The 18,885-nt window shown below is 42.4% G+C and overlaps 1 protein-coding gene across 11 annotated transcripts in view; it reads left to right on the forward strand.

The window, feature by feature from the left end:
- The window catches only part of GON4L (gon-4 like), an 87,988-nt gene that overhangs the window by 56,436 nt on the left and 12,667 nt on the right, over positions 1–18,885 (forward strand). For 8 of the 11 annotated variants that reach the window (XM_004284589.4, XM_033414626.2, XM_049701631.1 and 5 more), the window contains 9 exons: positions 449–552; positions 2,833–3,031; positions 3,555–3,641; positions 4,776–4,947; positions 6,425–6,569; positions 7,681–7,831; positions 13,765–13,881; positions 15,766–17,469; positions 18,077–18,332. In XM_004284589.4, the coding sequence (XP_004284637.1) occupies positions 449–552; positions 2,833–3,031; positions 3,555–3,641; positions 4,776–4,947; positions 6,425–6,569; positions 7,681–7,831; positions 13,765–13,881; positions 15,766–17,469; positions 18,077–18,332 (2,935 nt within the window). The remainder of the gene's footprint in view (positions 1–448; positions 553–2,832; positions 3,032–3,554; positions 3,642–4,775; positions 4,948–6,424; positions 6,570–7,680; positions 7,832–13,764; positions 13,882–15,765; positions 17,470–18,076; positions 18,333–18,885) is intronic. The other 3 variants (XM_033414630.2, XM_033414631.2, XM_033414625.2) reach the window with 3 other exon arrangements.

Genomic DNA, 18,885 nt, shown 5'->3' on the forward strand with positions numbered 1-18,885 from the left:
GCAGGCGGACTCTCCACCACTGCGCCACCAGGGAAGCCCTGTAGGTTATTCTTAATAAAGTTTTCCTTGCAGACTTTCGGATGGACTCTTCACTATCACATGTTGCATCCTTAAAGATTGCAAACTAATTTTAGATTATTCTGAGCCCGAATAGTTACCTTTCTCATAAATTTATCTCTTTAAAGATATTCTGATCATTTCAAGTTATCCATGCTCTGTGTTTACCATTACAAGTTCGCTGATTGAGAAACTTTTTTCCTTGCATAATAGCTACCCCATGTGCAGGATTGTGCGAGCCCAGAAGTGAGAAAGGTTGTTAATGCAAGCTCTTTCTGTGCGCCAGCGTTATTAAAGTCCTGTAAACTAGTCTTTGCTTTCCCTTCTCACTGCTAGAGTGACCTTTGCATGCCCATTCCCCAGGAAAATCCTTCTTTTCCTTTGCCCTCAGTTTCAAGATGAGATGGGGTTCTCCAACATGGAAGATGATGGCCCAGAGGAGGAGGAATGTGTGGCTGAGCCTCGGCCCAACTTTAACACCCCTCAAGCCCTACGGTAGGCTAACCAAAGACCTTGAGACTTAGAATGGAGGAAAAGTGTATGTCTGAAAAGGTTTTGAGAAATTTTAGCTAACAATTTCCCATCCCTGACTACCTGCTGTTACTGATATTAGGATGCAGAGTCCCTTGTGGGTGTTAGGTGTCAAGTGAATAAGTCTCCTTATGGGGCAGTGCAGCTATAGACCAAGCTGTACCTGTTTGGGAAGGGAGAAAAAGCAGTAGCTGGCATCCATAGCAGCTTCTCCAGGTGAGTGGTGCTGGAGAGGTGTGTAGGACTCTATGTGGCCAGCCACAGAAACTATCCCAAATTGTAATATCCAGTATGTCCCTTTTGTTTTTCTATTTGTCGTTAACATCTAGTAAATGTTAATGAACCTTTGTTAGTCACCAAGGCATTAATTGAGCAAACCATAAAGCACCTGAAGTAATGCCCTGGAGTCTGAAATGTGTGTACTGCCCTCTTCACTTAAATTAGCACTTCCATTGTCCCACCCAGAGAGTAGAGGCTTTAAATTTTTCCCCCCACTTTTGTGATGAGTTTGCATAGTTTATCCGTACTTTATTGCTATCCATTCTGAGTAGCAGCATACTGTCGTTAGGTGACTGGCTGGATGTCAGGGTATGGTTTGTGCCATGCATGGAACAAAGCAAAACTGAAAGACACATAGTCTCTAATTAGTCCTGTGTTTTAACTTAACAGCATTACCTAACTAGAGAGCTTTGGATCCACCTGAAAGCTAGGCCTTCAGGGAACTTGCAAATTTAGTGAAAAAGACAAGGTATACTAATCATTGTGTAAAAGTCAGAAATATCAGTCATACTCCATTACAATAAATACCATAATATAACCACAACAGAAATCTCAGGAGTTCCTTTTTTTTTCAGCTTCGTTGAGGTATAATTGACAAATAAGGTTGTAAGATACTGAAAGTGTACAGCTTGATGATTTGATAAGCGTATGCTTTGTAAAAGGATTCCCCCCATCAAGTTAATTAACACTTCTATCACCTCACATATTTACCTTTTTTTTTTTTTGAGAACAAATTTCAAAATTTCTTAGAGTCTGTATTTGACCCACTTATTTCACACCATATTTCATAGAAAAAAATTCTAGTGTAGCAGAGTAGAACCTGGGAACTTACTGTCATGGGATTTGATCTGTAAACATATTTCAGTTCCACTAGTCAACTCTGTGTATGAATTTTTAAAATTTGGTCATTATGTAACTACTTAAAAATCCTTATTCCAATTCAGTTACCTTTCGGTATTCAGTTGATCTGCATGGGCTGCTGCTGCTTTTCTTTCAGCTAGAAATGCAAACCTAGCTTAATCTTTGATTAAGTAAAATATCACAGGGAAAGTGAGTTACCTGTGTTCCCCGTATCAACTACCCATCCAGGTAATACTTATTAAAATCAGGTGCAGGCTTTTTTTTTGCATTATCTACATTTTTCATGTTTCTGTTCTTCTGTTCCTCTGCTAGTAATGCAGATAATCAAGAGATTTCAATTCTCAGTAAAATTGTACAGAGGACAGGCCTGTGTCTTTAGGTTTTCACCCTGTGTCAGCCCATACTCACAGTAAATACTGTAAAAGGAAACATAACTTTTTTCAACAGCCTCTGGGGATAAAGATTATTATCATTTAACTATTGCTAAATTCTGGAGGATTTCTTGAATTATGATAACCTGCTAGTCATAGCTACTTGAGCAGGTCTTGTCCTGATTGCACAGAGTATCAGCTCTTGCTTAATCACTTGAGTGTCTTGTTCTGCCTCTACCTCAGAACTAGCATGCTAGGTATTTGGATTCTTACTTCAGCCCCAGACACAGTCTCTCTCTCTCAGGAGGTAGGGGTAGGAGGGTAGTGTTAGAAGACTTGGAGAAGATTCTGTGTCACCATTAAGAACAAGTCTGAGATTAATTTGGCTGTCAGTGTGATGAAAAATGATGGGTTCCTATTAGCTCCTTGGCTGCTTTGTTATCCAGACACTTCCCTACTCTTAGATTTTTGTTTAATTTCCCCTTCATTACGATATTACTGAGAAGACTGATGTAGAAGAATGGGTGGGGGGCGATTCAGAACCATCTTATTTGAATCTATGCTAACAACTTTGGGAGAAGATTTGGGTAGGATATGAGTTTGCCTATCGGCTAAAGTGAGATTTGGGGATTAGCAGTAGATGGAAGTTGTTCAGACTTGCTTAGCCCACCATTAGAAGGAGTTGTGGACCCAGGGAAATATTCAAATCCAATCATCTCCCTGTTGAGGATAGGTTTGAGGAACCACTGGCCAACTTGCTAAATGAGCAGCATCGCACAGTGAAGGAGCTACTTGAACAGCTGAAGATGAGGAAATCTTCAGCCAAACAGCAGCAGGAGGTAGAGAGGGTTAAGCCCCAGAGTGAGAAAGTTCATCAGACTCTGATTCTAGACCCAGCACAGAGGAGGAGACTCCAGCAGCAGATGCAGCAGGTAAGACTCTTCTTGGTAGTGTTAATATTGGACCATCCCATGGCCTGGCTCGAAGCCAAACATTAAATTAGCAGCTTTGGAAAAGTCGGAAATAGATGTCTTGATAACCACTGAAACCACAGGACCGCGGGATCTTCACATCAGTTAGGACCTTGAAAGGTCATCATGTTCGTGTCTCAGGTAAGAATGCATGTAAGGACCCTGATAGTATTCAGCATGATAGATTTCAAAGAATCTTTAGTAATCCCTTCTGAATTTAACAGCCTTATTGCCAGAGTAGTTTTTTCTTCTTTCTAATCTTAGTCCCTCTGGCTTGAGGTTAAACTTCCTCTGGTTCTGTCATTTTGCTCAAGTGGAACATATTTGAGAAAAAATTTCATACCAAGATACTATGTTGTTCTCATAGTCTCTCTAGAAAGCCAAACATATATGCTAAAGTCACTAACATCTTGGTAAAGTCTTCTGGGTTCCTGAAATGACAACATCATAACATGTCACTATATTATTTTCTTTCCCTCTCCAGCATGTGCAGCTCTTGACGCAAATTCACCTTCTCGCCACCTCCAACCCCAGTCTCAGTTCGGAGGCCAGTACCACCAGGATATTTCTTGTAAGGTTTCAGATATCCCTAACTCTAAAGAATTGTGTATGCAGTTAGTTTGGAAGTCATTTCTCACAAATGTTGACTCATCATAAGCTACATTTATTCTTCTCTCCTGCATGTTTTGGTAGCTGTTCGTATGGCTTCACGTGCTTGCTGATAAAACATAAGTTACTGGTTCCCATTAAAGGACAGAGAGAGTATTCAGTTTCTTAAGACTATTCCTCTTACCTTTTTATTGGGTTCTCTTACCTTTAGATCCACTCATCTTGGGCTTTTGGTACTTCTCTTCTTTTTATTGAATTCATTATTTATTAGGCTCAATATCAGTGTTTTATGTATAAAATTAATTTTGCTCATGGCATTATGAAATATTTTGGAGGAAGGGCTTTTAATTTCAAATTTTGGGGATTTCCCTGGAGGTCCAGTGGTTAGGACTCGGCACTTTCACTTCCGGGGCCCAGATTCAATTTCTGGTTGGGGAACTAAGATCCTGCAAGCTGTAGGGCGTGGCCAAAAAGAAAAAAATTCAAATTTTAACACATTTTTGACCGGAGATGTTTTATAGCCACAGGCGTTAGTTTCTGCAAAAATCCACCTGTCAGTAATGTGTTAAAATCCTATAAAAATTGCTCCTGAACTTTGGGGTAGGTAATGAGGATATTCTTTGCCTCTTGGGTAAGTCTCTTTGGAGTTTGAGTTGGCTAGTAGTCTGAGCTTCCTTCGATAGTCAGCAGAGTGTTATTTTCCCTCTTATTGTGTTCAGAGGATCATGAGAAATACTTTGTTCTTCAGAGAAACCAATGAAGACATTTAAAATTTTTATTTTATTTTATTAAGTAATGGCTCTCACTCTTGAGAATTTTAATTCTAGCTGGGGAGCTAGACCATGCATCCAAAAGGCTGAGGAACACTCAGACTGAGAATAAAACAAGAGCAAATTAGTGTATCACAAATCCCCAAATATCTGAGGACTCGGCAAAAGAACAGTCTTAATGGCAAAATGTTAATTATGGAAGACTTTATAATGATTTTTACCTGTTTTTATACTATTGTAGGAAGGACAGTTTTTCACTTAGAGGCTAAGGGCTACTGGTACTAATTTTCTGGAACTTAGATCTCCTTTGTGTCCTGTTTTCCCAGAAAGAGCTGGGAACCTTTGCTCAAAGCTCCATCGCCCTTCATCATCAGTTCAACCCCAAGTTTCAGACCTTGTTCCAACCCTGTAACCTGATGGGAGCTGTGCAGCTCATTGAAGACTTCAACACACATGTCAGCGTTGACTGGAGTCCTCGTAAAACTGTCAAGAAGACTGGTAGGGGACAGATGTGTCCGCTTTAAGTTTTTACTTGCAGTGAGAGGTGGGAGTCTTATCCCATAGATAATTTCCTAGGGATAATTTCCTAGGGGTGGAGGAGACAGGGTGTTTGTAATTTCTTCCTTCTCTCTTTTATCCTCCCTTTGTGCTCATTATCTAAGTTCTAGAATTAGGTGATAATACTTGGGCTTAAGTAAGGGATGGAGGCAGTGGACAGGGCAGGGTTGTGGGGGGTAGAGATGTGGGACTCCTGCTAATAATTGGACTTAAGTAGATATGAGGGTAAGTATTAGGAGTCAGGTCAAGACAAACTGGTATCTGATAAAGTTGGAAGTCAAGTGGTAAAGTTGGGTTGTGTTTAGGTTTCTACTCACCTCTTCATTAAGATCATTTTATTTCCCATAATGATTATTAGTGATATCTCCATTTTGAGTGAAACATTGATATGGGAGTTAGGAAAAAATTAGAGATGTTATACATTTACCATGTTCAATATTTTAAAGAAATTTGCAGGTTTGGTTTCTACTTTGCATTGGTTTAGTATTTTTTGAGAAAATATTTGCTGTTCCCTTAAACTAAATATTTGCTTCTGATTTGTTCCTAGTTTAGCAAATTAGTTGTGTTTTGCTGTGGATTTGGGTTTGTCTTTGGATTTGATTTTAAATCCCTGACTCTTATAGTTAAATTGAATATAGTTGAATTTAAGTGCATTATGTCATAGACACTGATCTCAAACTACTTTATTAGTTATATGTTGGTAATGAAAACTTAATTTAACACCAGACTACAGTTATAACTTATACATATAGTGTCCTGTGTTTTTCTTTTGGGGATATAAAAATAACATTTATGGAAGGAGAAATATGGCTGTACAGTGGTGCTTATCTCTGGAAAGGCAGAAGTGCCTGGAATTGAGAGGCTTAGACAGCAAGACAGAAATGAATGAGACTGAATTGTCTCATTCTCTTTATGGTTTTTTTGTTCCCAACCTCAGGAGGAATCTGGGAGAACTTAATGAAAGTTAAGTAAGAATCAAATAAAATAAAATTTGGAATACCAGATTTGTGAGGGAGATTAAAGAAGTTGGAATCTTATCCTGGAAGAAAGAAAGCATTGTTGAAGGTCACTTATCTTTCAAGGATTTAAAGGGGGAAGGAGGTAAAAATTTTTTGAGCATACACTATCTGCCAGGTATTACTAGGTACTTTATAAGTGCTTATGTTACTTAGTGTGTTAAGTATTCCACACAGGAAAGAAAAAGAGAATCAACTTTTAATAGCATTGAATGGGACTCCTTTTAGGTATATGTTAGGCTGAGAAAGATTGTGGAAACTTTTGGGAGGGGGGTATGTGGGTGGAAGGGCATCACGTTAGGTAGGGGTGGCTCTATCTAAATGCAAAAATGCATTCAGAAGCTTTTGTGAAGCCGGCTTTTGTTCTAGAATTTCATTTATCAGGAATTTTTTTCTTACAGCCTATGAATTTCCCTGTTTGCCAAAGCAAGTGGCTTGGATCCTAGCCACTAGCAAGGTTTTCATGTATCCAGAGCTACTTCCAGTGTGTTCTCTGAAGGCAAAGAATCCCCAGGATAAGATTTTCTTCACCAAGGCGGAGGACAAGTAAGGGTTTACTGTGAGGTGAACAAGAGCACAAAATATCCCAAGGAGAAGACCTGTATGATAAAGAACGGAAACAAAAGACAAAAAGAAAAGCAGTGTAGATGGGCGCAGTTCTGTAGTATGTGCTTGTTCCAGCAGTGCCAAATACTGCTTTTTTTAGGGAATGACATACACATTTTTGAAACATTTTAAGTTGTTTTTTGTCGTTTATTTATTGTAAAAACTTGCCTTGTAATACTGTTAGAGGAAAATTTTCAAAGGAAAACAATTTTTTTATCCATTATCCTAACCACCCCAAGACAATGATTTTTCTTTTTGCATTTCTTATATAATTATTGGCAATATAAGTGTAATTTTGTTTTGCTATTTTTAACTTAACGTCTTCTTGAAATTGTTTTTTCTATCAGATTCCATGCTGTAACATTGTCTTATTTTTGTTTCTGTATATTGTCTTTTAAGGCAATATTAATGGCCCTATGATAGTCCTTTTATTTGCCACTCCTGCCCCGCCCCCCCGCCCCCCCCCCCCCGCCCCTTGTTTAGCTGTTCTGAGTGAGGCTTCACCAAGGATCTTTGCGCATAGAGCTTTTGAAAATCTTTCCAGTTTATCTCTTGGGGTAAATTCTCAAGAGTGAGATTATTCGATAAAGGTTATGAACACTTTTATGGCTCTTGATTTGTATTTCCCATCAGCAAATATGTACATAGGTAACTGTACTTGAAAATGTTATGTTGGGAGGTAGTGTTGGTGCTGTTTAATATGTCTAACATGGTGCCCAATATTCATTTTATATTAGTTTTGTTAGAGCCATTCTTCTTCCTTCAAATTTCATTTGTGTTATTAGTATAAAGTGCGTCATGATCTGACATTTATTAGTGATTTATGCCTGGTTTTTCCTCTTCTCACTTGATTGGGAACTCCTCATTGAGTCTTATTCACATAGTACTTCTTAGCACTCAGTAAATATCTGAAATTTTCTATTGAATTGCCATTAACTTGTACGAGAATTAGACGTGGAAAAAGTGGGTTATAGAATGTGGAGTTCATCTGGGAGGCTTTTCAGCGGGATGGACTGTCAGGTGAGATTGAGTATCACTGCCCCTTTCTCAGTTTGTTAGCTTTAGGACTGAAGCACTTTGAAGGGACCGAGTTTCCTAAGCCTCTAATCAGCAAGTACCTTCTCACTTGCAAGACTGCCCACCAGCTGACAGTGAGAATCAAGAACCTCAACATGAACAGAGCTCCTGACAACATCATTAAAGTAAGTGCTCCCTGCATGCTCTACTGGAGACCTCGCCTGAGTGCAGCCATTCCTTTTCTTTTGCTTAGTCTCAATGAATAGCCTTTTATTTAAGGCTAGTTCCTCCCACCTGCACACTAGGTTAATTGCCCTCTTTCCTTTCCAGGAACAGTGATTCATTATTTTCCTCTGGAGTGTCATCTTCTTCCTCTGTTTTAGATATTTCTCCTAAAAATAAAATTGTTCAAATTTTAAAATACTTTTAAAATACTTCTCTGTTTTCCTCTAGCTATTCATTTTCTCTCTTTTTTTCCCACGCTAACCTTCTTCAGAGGGTAGGCCACAGTCCACTTATATCCTTCTCCTTAACTCTTTATATTTAGATACTTATATCAAAGTTATAAAGTATACTTTAAAGAATCAAATAGTTCTATGAGACTTGTCATGAAAGACAATAATTTTTCTCCCTATTACCTGCTAAGCAAGGTTTTTGTGGGTGATGGTACATTTACCTCCATATCTAGGTAGCATGCTTATAATTGCTACCACTTGATTTTTCTTTTTAATATTTCTTTATTTGGCTGCACTGGGTCTTAGTTGTGGCATGTGGGATCTTCATTTGTGGCACGTGGGATCTTTCATTGCAGCACGTGGGCTTCTCTCTAGTTGCGGTGTGCGGGCTTCAGAGTGCACGGGCTTAGTAGTTGTGGCACACGGGCTCAGTAGTTGCAGCGTGCAGGCTCTCTAGTTGTGGCTCACAGGCTCTAGAGCGCGTGGCCTTAGTTGCCCTGTGACGTGTGGGATCTTAGTTCCCCGACCAGGGATCGCACCCACATCCCTGTGTTGGAAGGCAGATTCTTAACCACTGGACCACCAGGAAGTCTCCACTTGATTTTTTGGATTTAGGCCTTCTCTGTTAAACTGAAACCATGGAAGATGAAGACTTAGTTCTCTCCACACTCCTATAGTCTCACCACTCACTATAATTATATCACAGTTTTGTTTAGATTGTTTTTATTTATTTATTTATTTATAAATGTATTTATTTTTGGCTGTGTTGGGTCTTCGTTGCAGTGCGTGGGCTGTCTCTAGTTGCAGTGAGCAGGGGCTACTCTTCATTGCGGTGCGTGGCTTCTCATCGCGGAGGCTTCTCTTGTTGCAGAGCATAGGCTCTAGAGCGCAGGCTCAGTAGTTGTGGTGCTACTCTTCATTGCGGTGCGTGGCTTCTCATCGCGGAGGCTTCTCTTGTTGCAGAGCATAGGCTCTAGAGCGCAGGCTCAGTAGTTGTGGTGCACGGGCTTAGTTGCTCCGTGGCATCTGAGATCTTCCCAGACCAGGGCTCAAACCCTTGTCCCCTGCATTGGCAGGCAGATTCTTAACCAATGCGCCACCAGGGAAGCCCACTTAGATTGTTTTTAGAGTTTACATTATAAGCACGACTAAAAGCTTCTCACAGCTGAGCTATGTAGTGTATCATGATTACTTTGCTTTTCCTGCTGGACATTTTGTTTCTCTTGGTGTTAATAATTGCATTTTTTGAGGATGAGTGGGACTTGGTTTTATTATGTATGTATTATAAAACTTCTTCAGTTTTATAAATCTCTTTTCGGTGTGTTCAAATATTTTAGGTGTCCTGCTATCATTTTCATCTCCCTGAAGAAATCCTTCCCAGAGCGCTCTGATGCTGTTCCACTCTACCCGTTGCTCTCTTGGCTTGCTGCACTAACGTCTTCTCTGGCTTTTTCTTCACCATCATCCTGGGGATTCATTTCACTTCTTACTTGCTTTGGATCCTTTTATTTCTGAACCCCACATCATTTTTGCCTTGTTTTAGTGTAGCACATCCTAGTACTATTCTGAGGAAGAGTGCTCGAGAAACAAATTTTTAGGTTTAAACTACTTGTATTCATTGTCTGTCATCACATGACATGACCAATGTAATTTCCTAGTTTTGCTATTGTACTATATACCTGGTTTGTATATGTAACTATTGTTACTATGTAACAAGTGTACATGAGACCTGTCTATGAATCTATAATTATTCAACACCAAAAGTTTGAAATATGTCTCTATTCTCCCACTTCAGTGGGTCTAACATTCTAGGTTGAAAATCACTTTTATCAGAACATTTTAAGGCCTCCATTTTCTTCTAGTCTCTAGTGCTGGCTCTTTAGAAATTTGATGCCCTTTTGACTCTTGAACCTTTATGTAACACTTGTTTTTCCTCTCCCTCCGGCAGTATGTAGGATTTTCCCTTTTTCTCCAGTGTTTTGAAATTTCATGATAATATGCCTCAGTATGTGTCTAGTTTCATTAATTATGCAAGGTACTTGATAAACTTTACTTTGGAAACTCATAGGTTCCAGTATTGGGAAATGTACTTGAAATGTACATATTGATGGTTTCCTTCCCTTCTTTTGGTCTGTTCTCTCCTATGGTGCTCAGTGGTCAGATGCTAGTCCTCTCAGGCTCATCTTCTCATCTTGTCTTTCTTCTTTTTTCCCATCACTGTGTCTTTTTGTTGTACTTTCTGAGATATTACTTCAGCTTTTTCTTCTAACTGTTCTGCTGAGTTGAGTTCTTTATTTTTTCTCTCATATTTAAGATGTCTAATAGCTATTTTTATTGTTGTTCATTGAATATTCTTTAATAGCAAATGGCAGAGGGAATGTGGGAAAGCAGGAGAGGAAGGAGGCTGGAGTTTTCTCTTCTATACTTGATCAGCATAGTACTCCTGCCCTCACATATGCCTCACAGCCTCAGTTCAGAGAGCATCCTTTCCACAACCCTGGCTTAATTCTGCCAGGGTAGGGGGAGAAGCTGTCACTGGGCTACATCAAACAAAAGAGGGGATTCGGGGTCTAACCGCCTCTTCAGAAGATTTAAAACCTGTCCTCATCTCGACCTGTTTTTAATTCCTCCACTTCTGGAGGTATCTGGTGTCTTATCCTTTTGCCAGTCTTTGACATAAATTTAGTTGACCCATAACTTTTCTCCACATGGGATTTGGTTTTCTTCATTCTTCTATGTGACTTACCACTCCTCCATCTGCTTTTTAGCTTTGAAAAAAAATTTTTTTTTAAATAAATTTATTTATTTTTGGCTGCGCTGAGTCTTCATTGCTGCACGTGGGCTTTCTCTAGTTGCAGTGAGCGGGGTCTGCTCTTTGTTGTGGTGAACAGGCTTCTCATTGTGGTGGCTTCTCTTGTTGCGGAGCATGGGCTCTAGGCGTGTGGGCTTCAGTAGTTGTGGCATGCAGGCTCAGTAGTTGTGGCTGGCAGACTCTAGAGCGCAGGCTCAGTAGTTGTGGCTCACGGGCTTAGTTGCTCTGCAGCATGTGGGGTCTTCCTGGACCAGGGCTTGAACCCGTGTCCCGTGCATTGCTGGTCAGATTTCTTTCTTTCTTTTCTTTTTTAAATTTATTTATTTTATTTATTAACTTTTGGCTGAGTTGGGTCTTTGTTGTGGTGCGCAGGCTTCTCATTGCGGTGGCTTCTCTTGTTGCGGAGCACGGGCTCTAAGCGTGTGGGCTCAGTAGTTGTAGCTCGCAGGCTCTAGAGCACAGGCTCAGTAGTTGTGCACAGGCTTAGTTACTCTGTGGCATGTGGGATCTTCCCGGACCAGAGCTCGAACCCCTGTCCCCTGCACTGGCAGGCGGATTCTTAATCACTGTGCCACCAGGGAAGCCTGGTAGTCGGATTTCTAACCACTGCGCCACCGGGGAAGTCCCGAAAATTTTGTTGCTTTTACTTTTTCTCTCATTCTGTCTCTCCTTTTAGGCTTTTACCTTTAAAAATTTCCTTTCTGTTGTTTTCATGGGGATTCAAGAGGGAACAAACCCAAATAGATGTGTTTAATCTGCCTGTCTTAACAGTAAGTTACCCCTTAACTCCTTTTGTTTTTTAATAAGTTTATTTATTTATTTATTTATTTATGGCTGCATTGGGTGTTCGTTGCCGCGAGCGGGGGCTACTCTTTCTTGCGGTGCGTGTGCTTCTCTTCCTTGCGGTGTGCGTGCTTCTCATTGTGGTGGCTTGTCTTTGTTGTGGAGCAGGGGCTCTAGGCACGCGGGCTCAGTAGTTGTGGCTCACAGGCTCCAGAGCTCAGGCTCAGTAGTTGTGGCACACGGGCTTAGTTGATCCGTGGCATGTGGGATCTTCCTGGACCAGGGCTCGAACCCGTGTCCCCTGCATTGGCAGGCGGATTCTCAACCACTGCGCCACCAAGGAAGTCCCCCCCCCCCCCCCCCCCCCCCCCGCCTTTAACTCTTTAACCTATGAGAGTGTGGATATTATCTCCACAAAGATCTTGAATTATTTCCCGATTGGCTATCCAGTGGATACTTTTCTGCTCTTATCCTGTTTAACTTTGCAGTTACATTGATACTTTGATAATGGAGTTCACACATTCCTTCTTCAGACTCCTATACTCTTATCTCCTGTGATACTAGGACTTTTACCTCAGGCTGCTCTTTCGTGAACTGTTCTTCCCCTGCTCTACCCTTAAATGTCAGTGTTCCACAGTAAATTTGCAGTGTGTGGTCTCATCCAGATTGATGATTTTTGGTGTTGTCTGTCTCTTCATAATTTTCAAATCTGTGTCTTTGGTCCGGGTTTCTCTCCTGAGCTCCGGCTCAATGAAGTCACCTGTTTAAAGGAATTCTTAGCTAAGATGCCTCACTGATGCCTCAGACTGAACTGTGTCTCCCTCTGCACCCTCCAGTTGTTGCCACTGGCACCACCACCACCAGCTAACTCCCCTCCGTCCAACTTACCCCTGCTTGGGTATGTTCTTTGTGTATGACATTACTGTCTAGCCATTTTCTCAGTCTATAAACCTAGGAGTTATACTCGACTCCTTCTGCTTGATCACTCCCGTCTGTCTGTCTGTCACCAAGTCCTCAGTTTTCTTACTCCATTTCCTACTCTGTTGCCTACTGCCTTGGTTCAGGCACCTGAATTAAGTTACACCTGCATTAATGGAGTAGTTTTATAACTGGTGTCTCTAATTCTGGCTCCATTTATTCCATTCTTCAGATTGCTGCCATAGCCACCTCTATCTAATCCTTCAGCGTAGAGTTGAGACTGCCTGGCATGGCACAGAAGGCCTCTCCTGCCTATCTCTGACTTGTCTTCTGAAGTCTCTTTGCATTCCTTTAGTTGTAGCCAGACCGATCTCTTTGTGGTTCCTTAAACACATTCATGATTTTGAAAATGAGTTGTATTCTGCCCTCCCCTGCTTCATTTAGCAAACTCTGTTTCTTTAAGATTTTTCTGTAGTTGCACCTGCTCCAGAAAGATCTTTCATTTTCATGTTGGAGTTGTGTGTCATTTTTTGTGCACATCTTTATACTTTCTTACACAGAGTGTCATTATTGGTTTCTACTTGACTGTCTCTCCCACTGGTCTGTAAGCTCCTTGAGAGCAGGGATTACTTCCTTATTTGTTTGCTCAGCTTGTAGCACAGTACCTGGCGCTTATTGTCAGTGTAAGTTCAATTCCCCTCTTCATTCACTCTTAAAACTGAACAGTCTCAGTCTTGCTGTTCTTCTTTCCTTCCCTTCTAATGTCCTTCGCACCATTATTTGCTTAAAAGGCAGCTTCCATGGGCCAGGATAAGGATTAATAAGGCACTCTCACTGCGGCTGCTGGGCAGGAGCAGATTTTAGATAAGATGACTGACCATGTGCTTCCTTTTCTCTGTGACCTGAACTTTTCCCTTCCTGGTGACCAGAATGGAGCACATCAGAAGATATTGAGTAATGACAAAATATTTATTAATTAGAGATTAGCTTAATTTGAAATGCAGAAGCAGTCAGCATATGCTGTTCATGGCTGCGTGTATATGGATATGTGTGTGTCTGTCTCAAACTGCTGCCCACCATACTCCCTACCCTGACAAAGGGCAGTGCTTCTGGAAGGAATGTGACTCGTGCTTAATTTCTTCACGCTCAGTTTTATAAGAAGACCAGACAGCTGCCCATCTTAATGAAGTGCTGTGAAGAGATCCAGCCACATCAGTGGAAGCCACCTGTAGAGAGGGAAGAACACCGGCTTCCATTCTGGTTAAAGGTACAGCCCTCCTCCTCAAAGTATGTCTGAAGTAGAAGGTCACTTGAAACCCGGCAGAAATGTCAAAGGCTACTTTACACCTTTGATGCTTTAGTTGTAGAACTAGGACTTAAGAAATCTTCTTCAGTTGCCCTTCCTCTCCCACTTCTCCACCTGATTCTGTAACCTTTTAAAAATAGTGGTTAAAATGCTAGTTTCTTAAAGGAAATTCAGAGGAGAGTTTCTAGAGTATATAATTGGAATGTAGTCTTTTTAGAAATATCTGATATCATGCAGAAAAATCCTTCTTAAAAAGATGTCTCGAGACTGTCCTGGAAAGGTACCTAATATCTAGAAAGCCCAATTATCATTATTTTTTAATATGTTTATTGGAGTGTAATTGCTTTACAATGGTGTGTTAGTTTCTGCTGTACAACAAAGTGAATCAGCTGTATGTATACATATATCCCCATATCCCCTCCCTCTTGAGCTTCCCTCCCACCTTCCCTCTCCCACCCCTCTAGGTCATCACAAAGCATTGAGCTGATCTCCCTGTGCTATGCAGCAGCTTCCCCCTAGCCATCCATTTTACATTTGGTAGTGTATATATGTCAGCGCTACTCTCTCACTTTGTCCCAGATTCCCCTTCCTGCCCTGTGTCCTCAAGTCTGTTCTCTATGTCTGCGTCTTTATTTCTGCCCTGCCACTAGGTTCATCATTACCGTTTTTTAGATTCCATATATGTGCATTAGCATACGGTATTTGTTTTTCTTTTTCTGACTTACTTTACTCTGTATGACAGACTCTAGGTCCATCCACCTCATTACAAATAACTCAGTTTCGTTCCTTTTTATGGCTGAGTAACAGTCCAGTGTATACATGTGCCACATCTTCTTTATCCATTCATCTGTTGATGGACATTTAGCTTGCTTCCATGTCCTGGCTATTGTAAATAGTGCTGCAGTGAACATTGTGGTACATGTATCTTTTTGAATTACGGTTTTCTCAGGGTATATGCCCAGTAATGGGATTGCTGGGTCATATCGTAGTTCTCTTTTTAGTTTTTTAAGGAACCTCCATACCGTTCTCCATAGTGGCTGTATCAGTTTACATTCCCACCAGCAGTGCAGGAGGGTTCCCTTTTCTCTACACCCTTTCCAGCATTTATTGTTTGTAGATTTTTTGATGCTGGCTGTTCTGACCGGTGTGAGGTGATACCTCATTGTAGTTTTGATTTGCATTTCTCTAATAATTAGTGATGTTGAGCATCCTTTCATGTGTTTGTTGGCCATCTGTATGTCTTCTTTGGAGAAATGTCTGTTTAGGTCTTCTGCCCATTTTTGGACTGGGTTGTTCGTTTTTTTGATATTGAGCTGCATGAGCTGCTTGTATATTTTGGAGATTAATCCTTTGTCGGTTGCTTCGTTTGCCAATATTTTCTCCCATTCTGAGGGTTGTCTTTTGGTCTTGTTTATGGTTTCCTTTGCTGTGCAAAAGCCTTTAAGTTTCATTAGGTCCCATTTGTTTATTTTTGTTTTTATTTCCATTTTTCTAGGATGTGGGTCAAAAAGAATCTTGCTGTGATTTATGTCACAGAGTGTTCTGCCTATGTTTTCCTCTAAGTTTTATAGTGTCTGGCCTTTCATTTAAGTCTTTGATCCATCTTGAGTTTATTTTTGTGTATGGTGTTAGGGAGTGTTCTAATTTCATTCTTCTACATATAGCTGTCCAGTTTTCCCAGCACCATGTATTGAAGAGGCTGTCTTTTCTCCATTGTATATTCTTGCCTCCTTTGTCAAAGATAAGGTGACCATATGTACGTGGGTTTATCTCTGGGCCAGAAAGCCCAATTATTTTTACCAAATTCTGGCATGTGCTAGATCCGAGTGTTCTTGTTCCCAATAGGCCAGTCTGCCGTCCATCCAGGAGGAACTGCAGCGCATAGCTGATGATGCCAGAGAGGTAGGAAATGTGACCGGAACCACTGAGATCAACTCAGACCCAGGCCTAGGAAAAGGCAGCTCGGAACTGGGGAGCGAAACTCGGTACCCATTGCTACTGCCTAAGGGTGTAGTCCTGAAGCTGAAGCCAGTTGCCAACCGTTTTTCTAGGAAGGCCTGGAGACAGAAGCGGTCATCAGTCCTGAAGCCCCTCCTCATCAGACCCAGCCCCTCTCTCCAGCCTAGCTCCAGTTCTGGGAAAACAGCAGCTAGGTCAACTCAGTCAGAAGCCCCTCCGAGCAAAATGGTGGTCCCGCTTCCTCACGTGATCCAGCCGGCCACTGTCTTACAGACAGTGCCAGGCGGCCCTCCACTGGGGGTCCCTGGGGGTGATAGTTTTGAGTCTCCAGCAGCGCTGCCTACTACGCCCCCTGAGGCCAGGACCAGCTTCCCTCAGCCTGAGCCCCAGACCCTGCTCTCCTCTGCCCCTGTGCCCAAGGTAATGCTGCCCTCACTTTCTCCTTCTAAGTTTCGAAAGCCATGTGTGAAACGGAGAGCCTCAAAGAGAAGGGGGGCCAAGGCCTCTCTCTGTCTGAAGCCTGCCCCCCTCATCCACCCTGCGCCTGTTATCTTTACTGTTCCTGCCACCACCGTGAAGGTTGTGAGCCTTGGCAGTGGCTGCAACATGATCCAGCCTGTCAGTGCAACCGTGGCGCAGAGTCCTCAGACCATTCCCATCACCACCCTCTTGGTTAACCCTACTTCCTTCCCCTGTCCGTTGAACCAGCCCCTTGTGGCCTCCTCCATCCCACCCTTAATTGTTTCTGGCAATTCTGTGAATCTTTCTGTACCATCTGCCCCTGAAGATAAAGCCCAAGTGAGTGTGGACATAGGTTGTCCTTTGGCTGAGGGGAAAAATGCCTTTCAAGGCCTAGAACCCAAATTAGAACCTCAGGAACTATCTCCTCTCTGTGCTGCTGTCTTCCCCAAAGAGGAGCACAGCCCAGGGCCTCCACCAGCAGACAGGGTGTGCCAGGAACAGTTGTCAGAGGGCAATGCCTATGGCTGGACTCTTGTGAAAACAGAGGAGGGGAGGCAGGCTGCAGAACCACTGCCTCAGGGCTTCCAAGAATCTCTAAACACTTCCCCTGAGGATTTAGAGGAAATCATTAAGATGGAACCTAAGGACCCCGGGGAGGACATCTCTGGTGGATCCCCAGAGCAGGACAGCTGTGATGAAATCAAAGAAGAACATGCTGTGGAATTGGACACTGGCTTCACAAGTGAGGAGTCAAGCGGGCCTAGAGAGGTGAAGAAACAGACGGTCCTACAACAGGAGGAGGAGAGGAGTCAACCAGCTAAAACCCCTTCAGCTTCTCAAGAGCCTGCTGATGAAGGAAACTCAGGAGATGTGAGCAAGGGGTCCCCAAGGAATGCTTCAACCTCCACTGACCCTGAAATGGTGCTTAGCAGCCCCTCAGGGAAGCCCGAAGACTTATGCAGTGTTGATGGTCAGTCAGTGGGGACCCCAGCTGGGCCAGAAACTGGAGGAGAGAAGGATGGGCCAGAGGAAGAGGAAGAAGAGGACTTTGATGACCTTACCCAGGATGAGGAAGATGAGATGTCATCAGCTTCTGAGGAATCTGTGCTCTCTGTCCCGGAACTCCAGGTGAGAGTTGGGGGCTGTTCTGCAGTATTTTGTGGACTCTGTAATAGGTTTAATGCGCTGATAGGCTGCCTGCTTGCCTTTTGCACTGTAGATAGTCCTAAAGTCATTTTTGACTTTTTAAGGCATCACGGGACATAATTTGGGGCTTGAGGTGAGAGGAGAGGGAAAGAGTGAAATGTTACTTATTACATTTGACTTAAACTCATTTAAACATTAAATTGAATCACTTGAGCACAATTTAAATGACCCCCCCAGAAAATCATAAGTATGGACCCTGGCAAAAGAGAACTATCTTCAGGCTCGACCGTTCAAAACACAACTGCTTGGGAATCCCCTGGTGGTCCAGGGGTTAGGATTTGGCACTTTCACTGCTGGGGCCTGGGTTCGATCCCTGGTTGGGGAACTAAGATCCCGCAAGCTGCGCAGTGTGGCCAGAAAAAAAAAGCAAAAAAAAAAAAAAAACCCCAACACCCCCCCAAAAAAAATCTGCTTCCCACCCCCCAATCAGTTAATTAACCTCAGTTTTCTCCTGAAAAAGTCTGTACAGTCAGCACTTGGTCAGCCACTGTAGATAGCTCTCTTGAACACTCTTTGGGGTGTTTTGCAGGAAACAATGGAGAAACTGACTTGGCTTGCATCTGAAAGGCGCATGAGTCAGGAGGGTGAGTCTGAGGAAGAGAACTCCCAGGAAGAGAACTCTGAACCTGAGGAAGAAGAGGAAGAAGAAGCAGAAGGAATGGAAAGCCTGCAGAAAGAGGATGAAATGACAGACGAAGCCATTGGAGACCCTGCTGAGAAGCCTCCTACCACCTTTGCCTCCCCCAAGACTGCTCCAGAAGTGGAGACCAGCAAGTCCCCACCAGGTGAGTTGGACAGGCCTGAATGGGGGCGGGTCTCAGGTGGCCTCATTGTCTCAGGGACATGTGCAGAATGGCTAGCTTATAAAACAGGTGCTAGTTTCCAGAGGAAATCCTCTGGATCCCCCCTGCCAGTCACCCTTCCCCCAGACAGATGTTTAACCTGGTGCCATTGCAGAGAAGAGACGCTCAGAAAATTTAAATTTGACTTTCATCAGCTGCTAGATTTGTACTCAGTTCATGCAAGTTTTTATTCTGGTTCTTAATTCATCTGTCATGCATGAGGCCAAGAGTTATGTTCATTTCAGAAAGCACTGCTTATTCCTCACCAAGACATAGTCTCTTGAGAGCCCAACATCAGACCATACTCACTCTTTTTAGACTTCCATTTTCAGTATGCAGTAGCTGGGTATCTCATTATCATGCTAGTTAATGCAGTTATGCTGCCGACTCTGCATAGGCCTGACTTGACGGGGACAGACGTGCCTCTCATAACATTTTTCCAACAGCTTTTCTCCCAAGTTACTACATAATATAGGATTTGGGTGGGGCGGTGGGA

Source organism: Orcinus orca, chromosome 1 (assembly GCF_937001465.1).
Source record: "Orcinus orca chromosome 1, mOrcOrc1.1, whole genome shotgun sequence".
NCBI lineage: Eukaryota > Metazoa > Chordata > Mammalia > Artiodactyla > Delphinidae > Orcinus > Orcinus orca.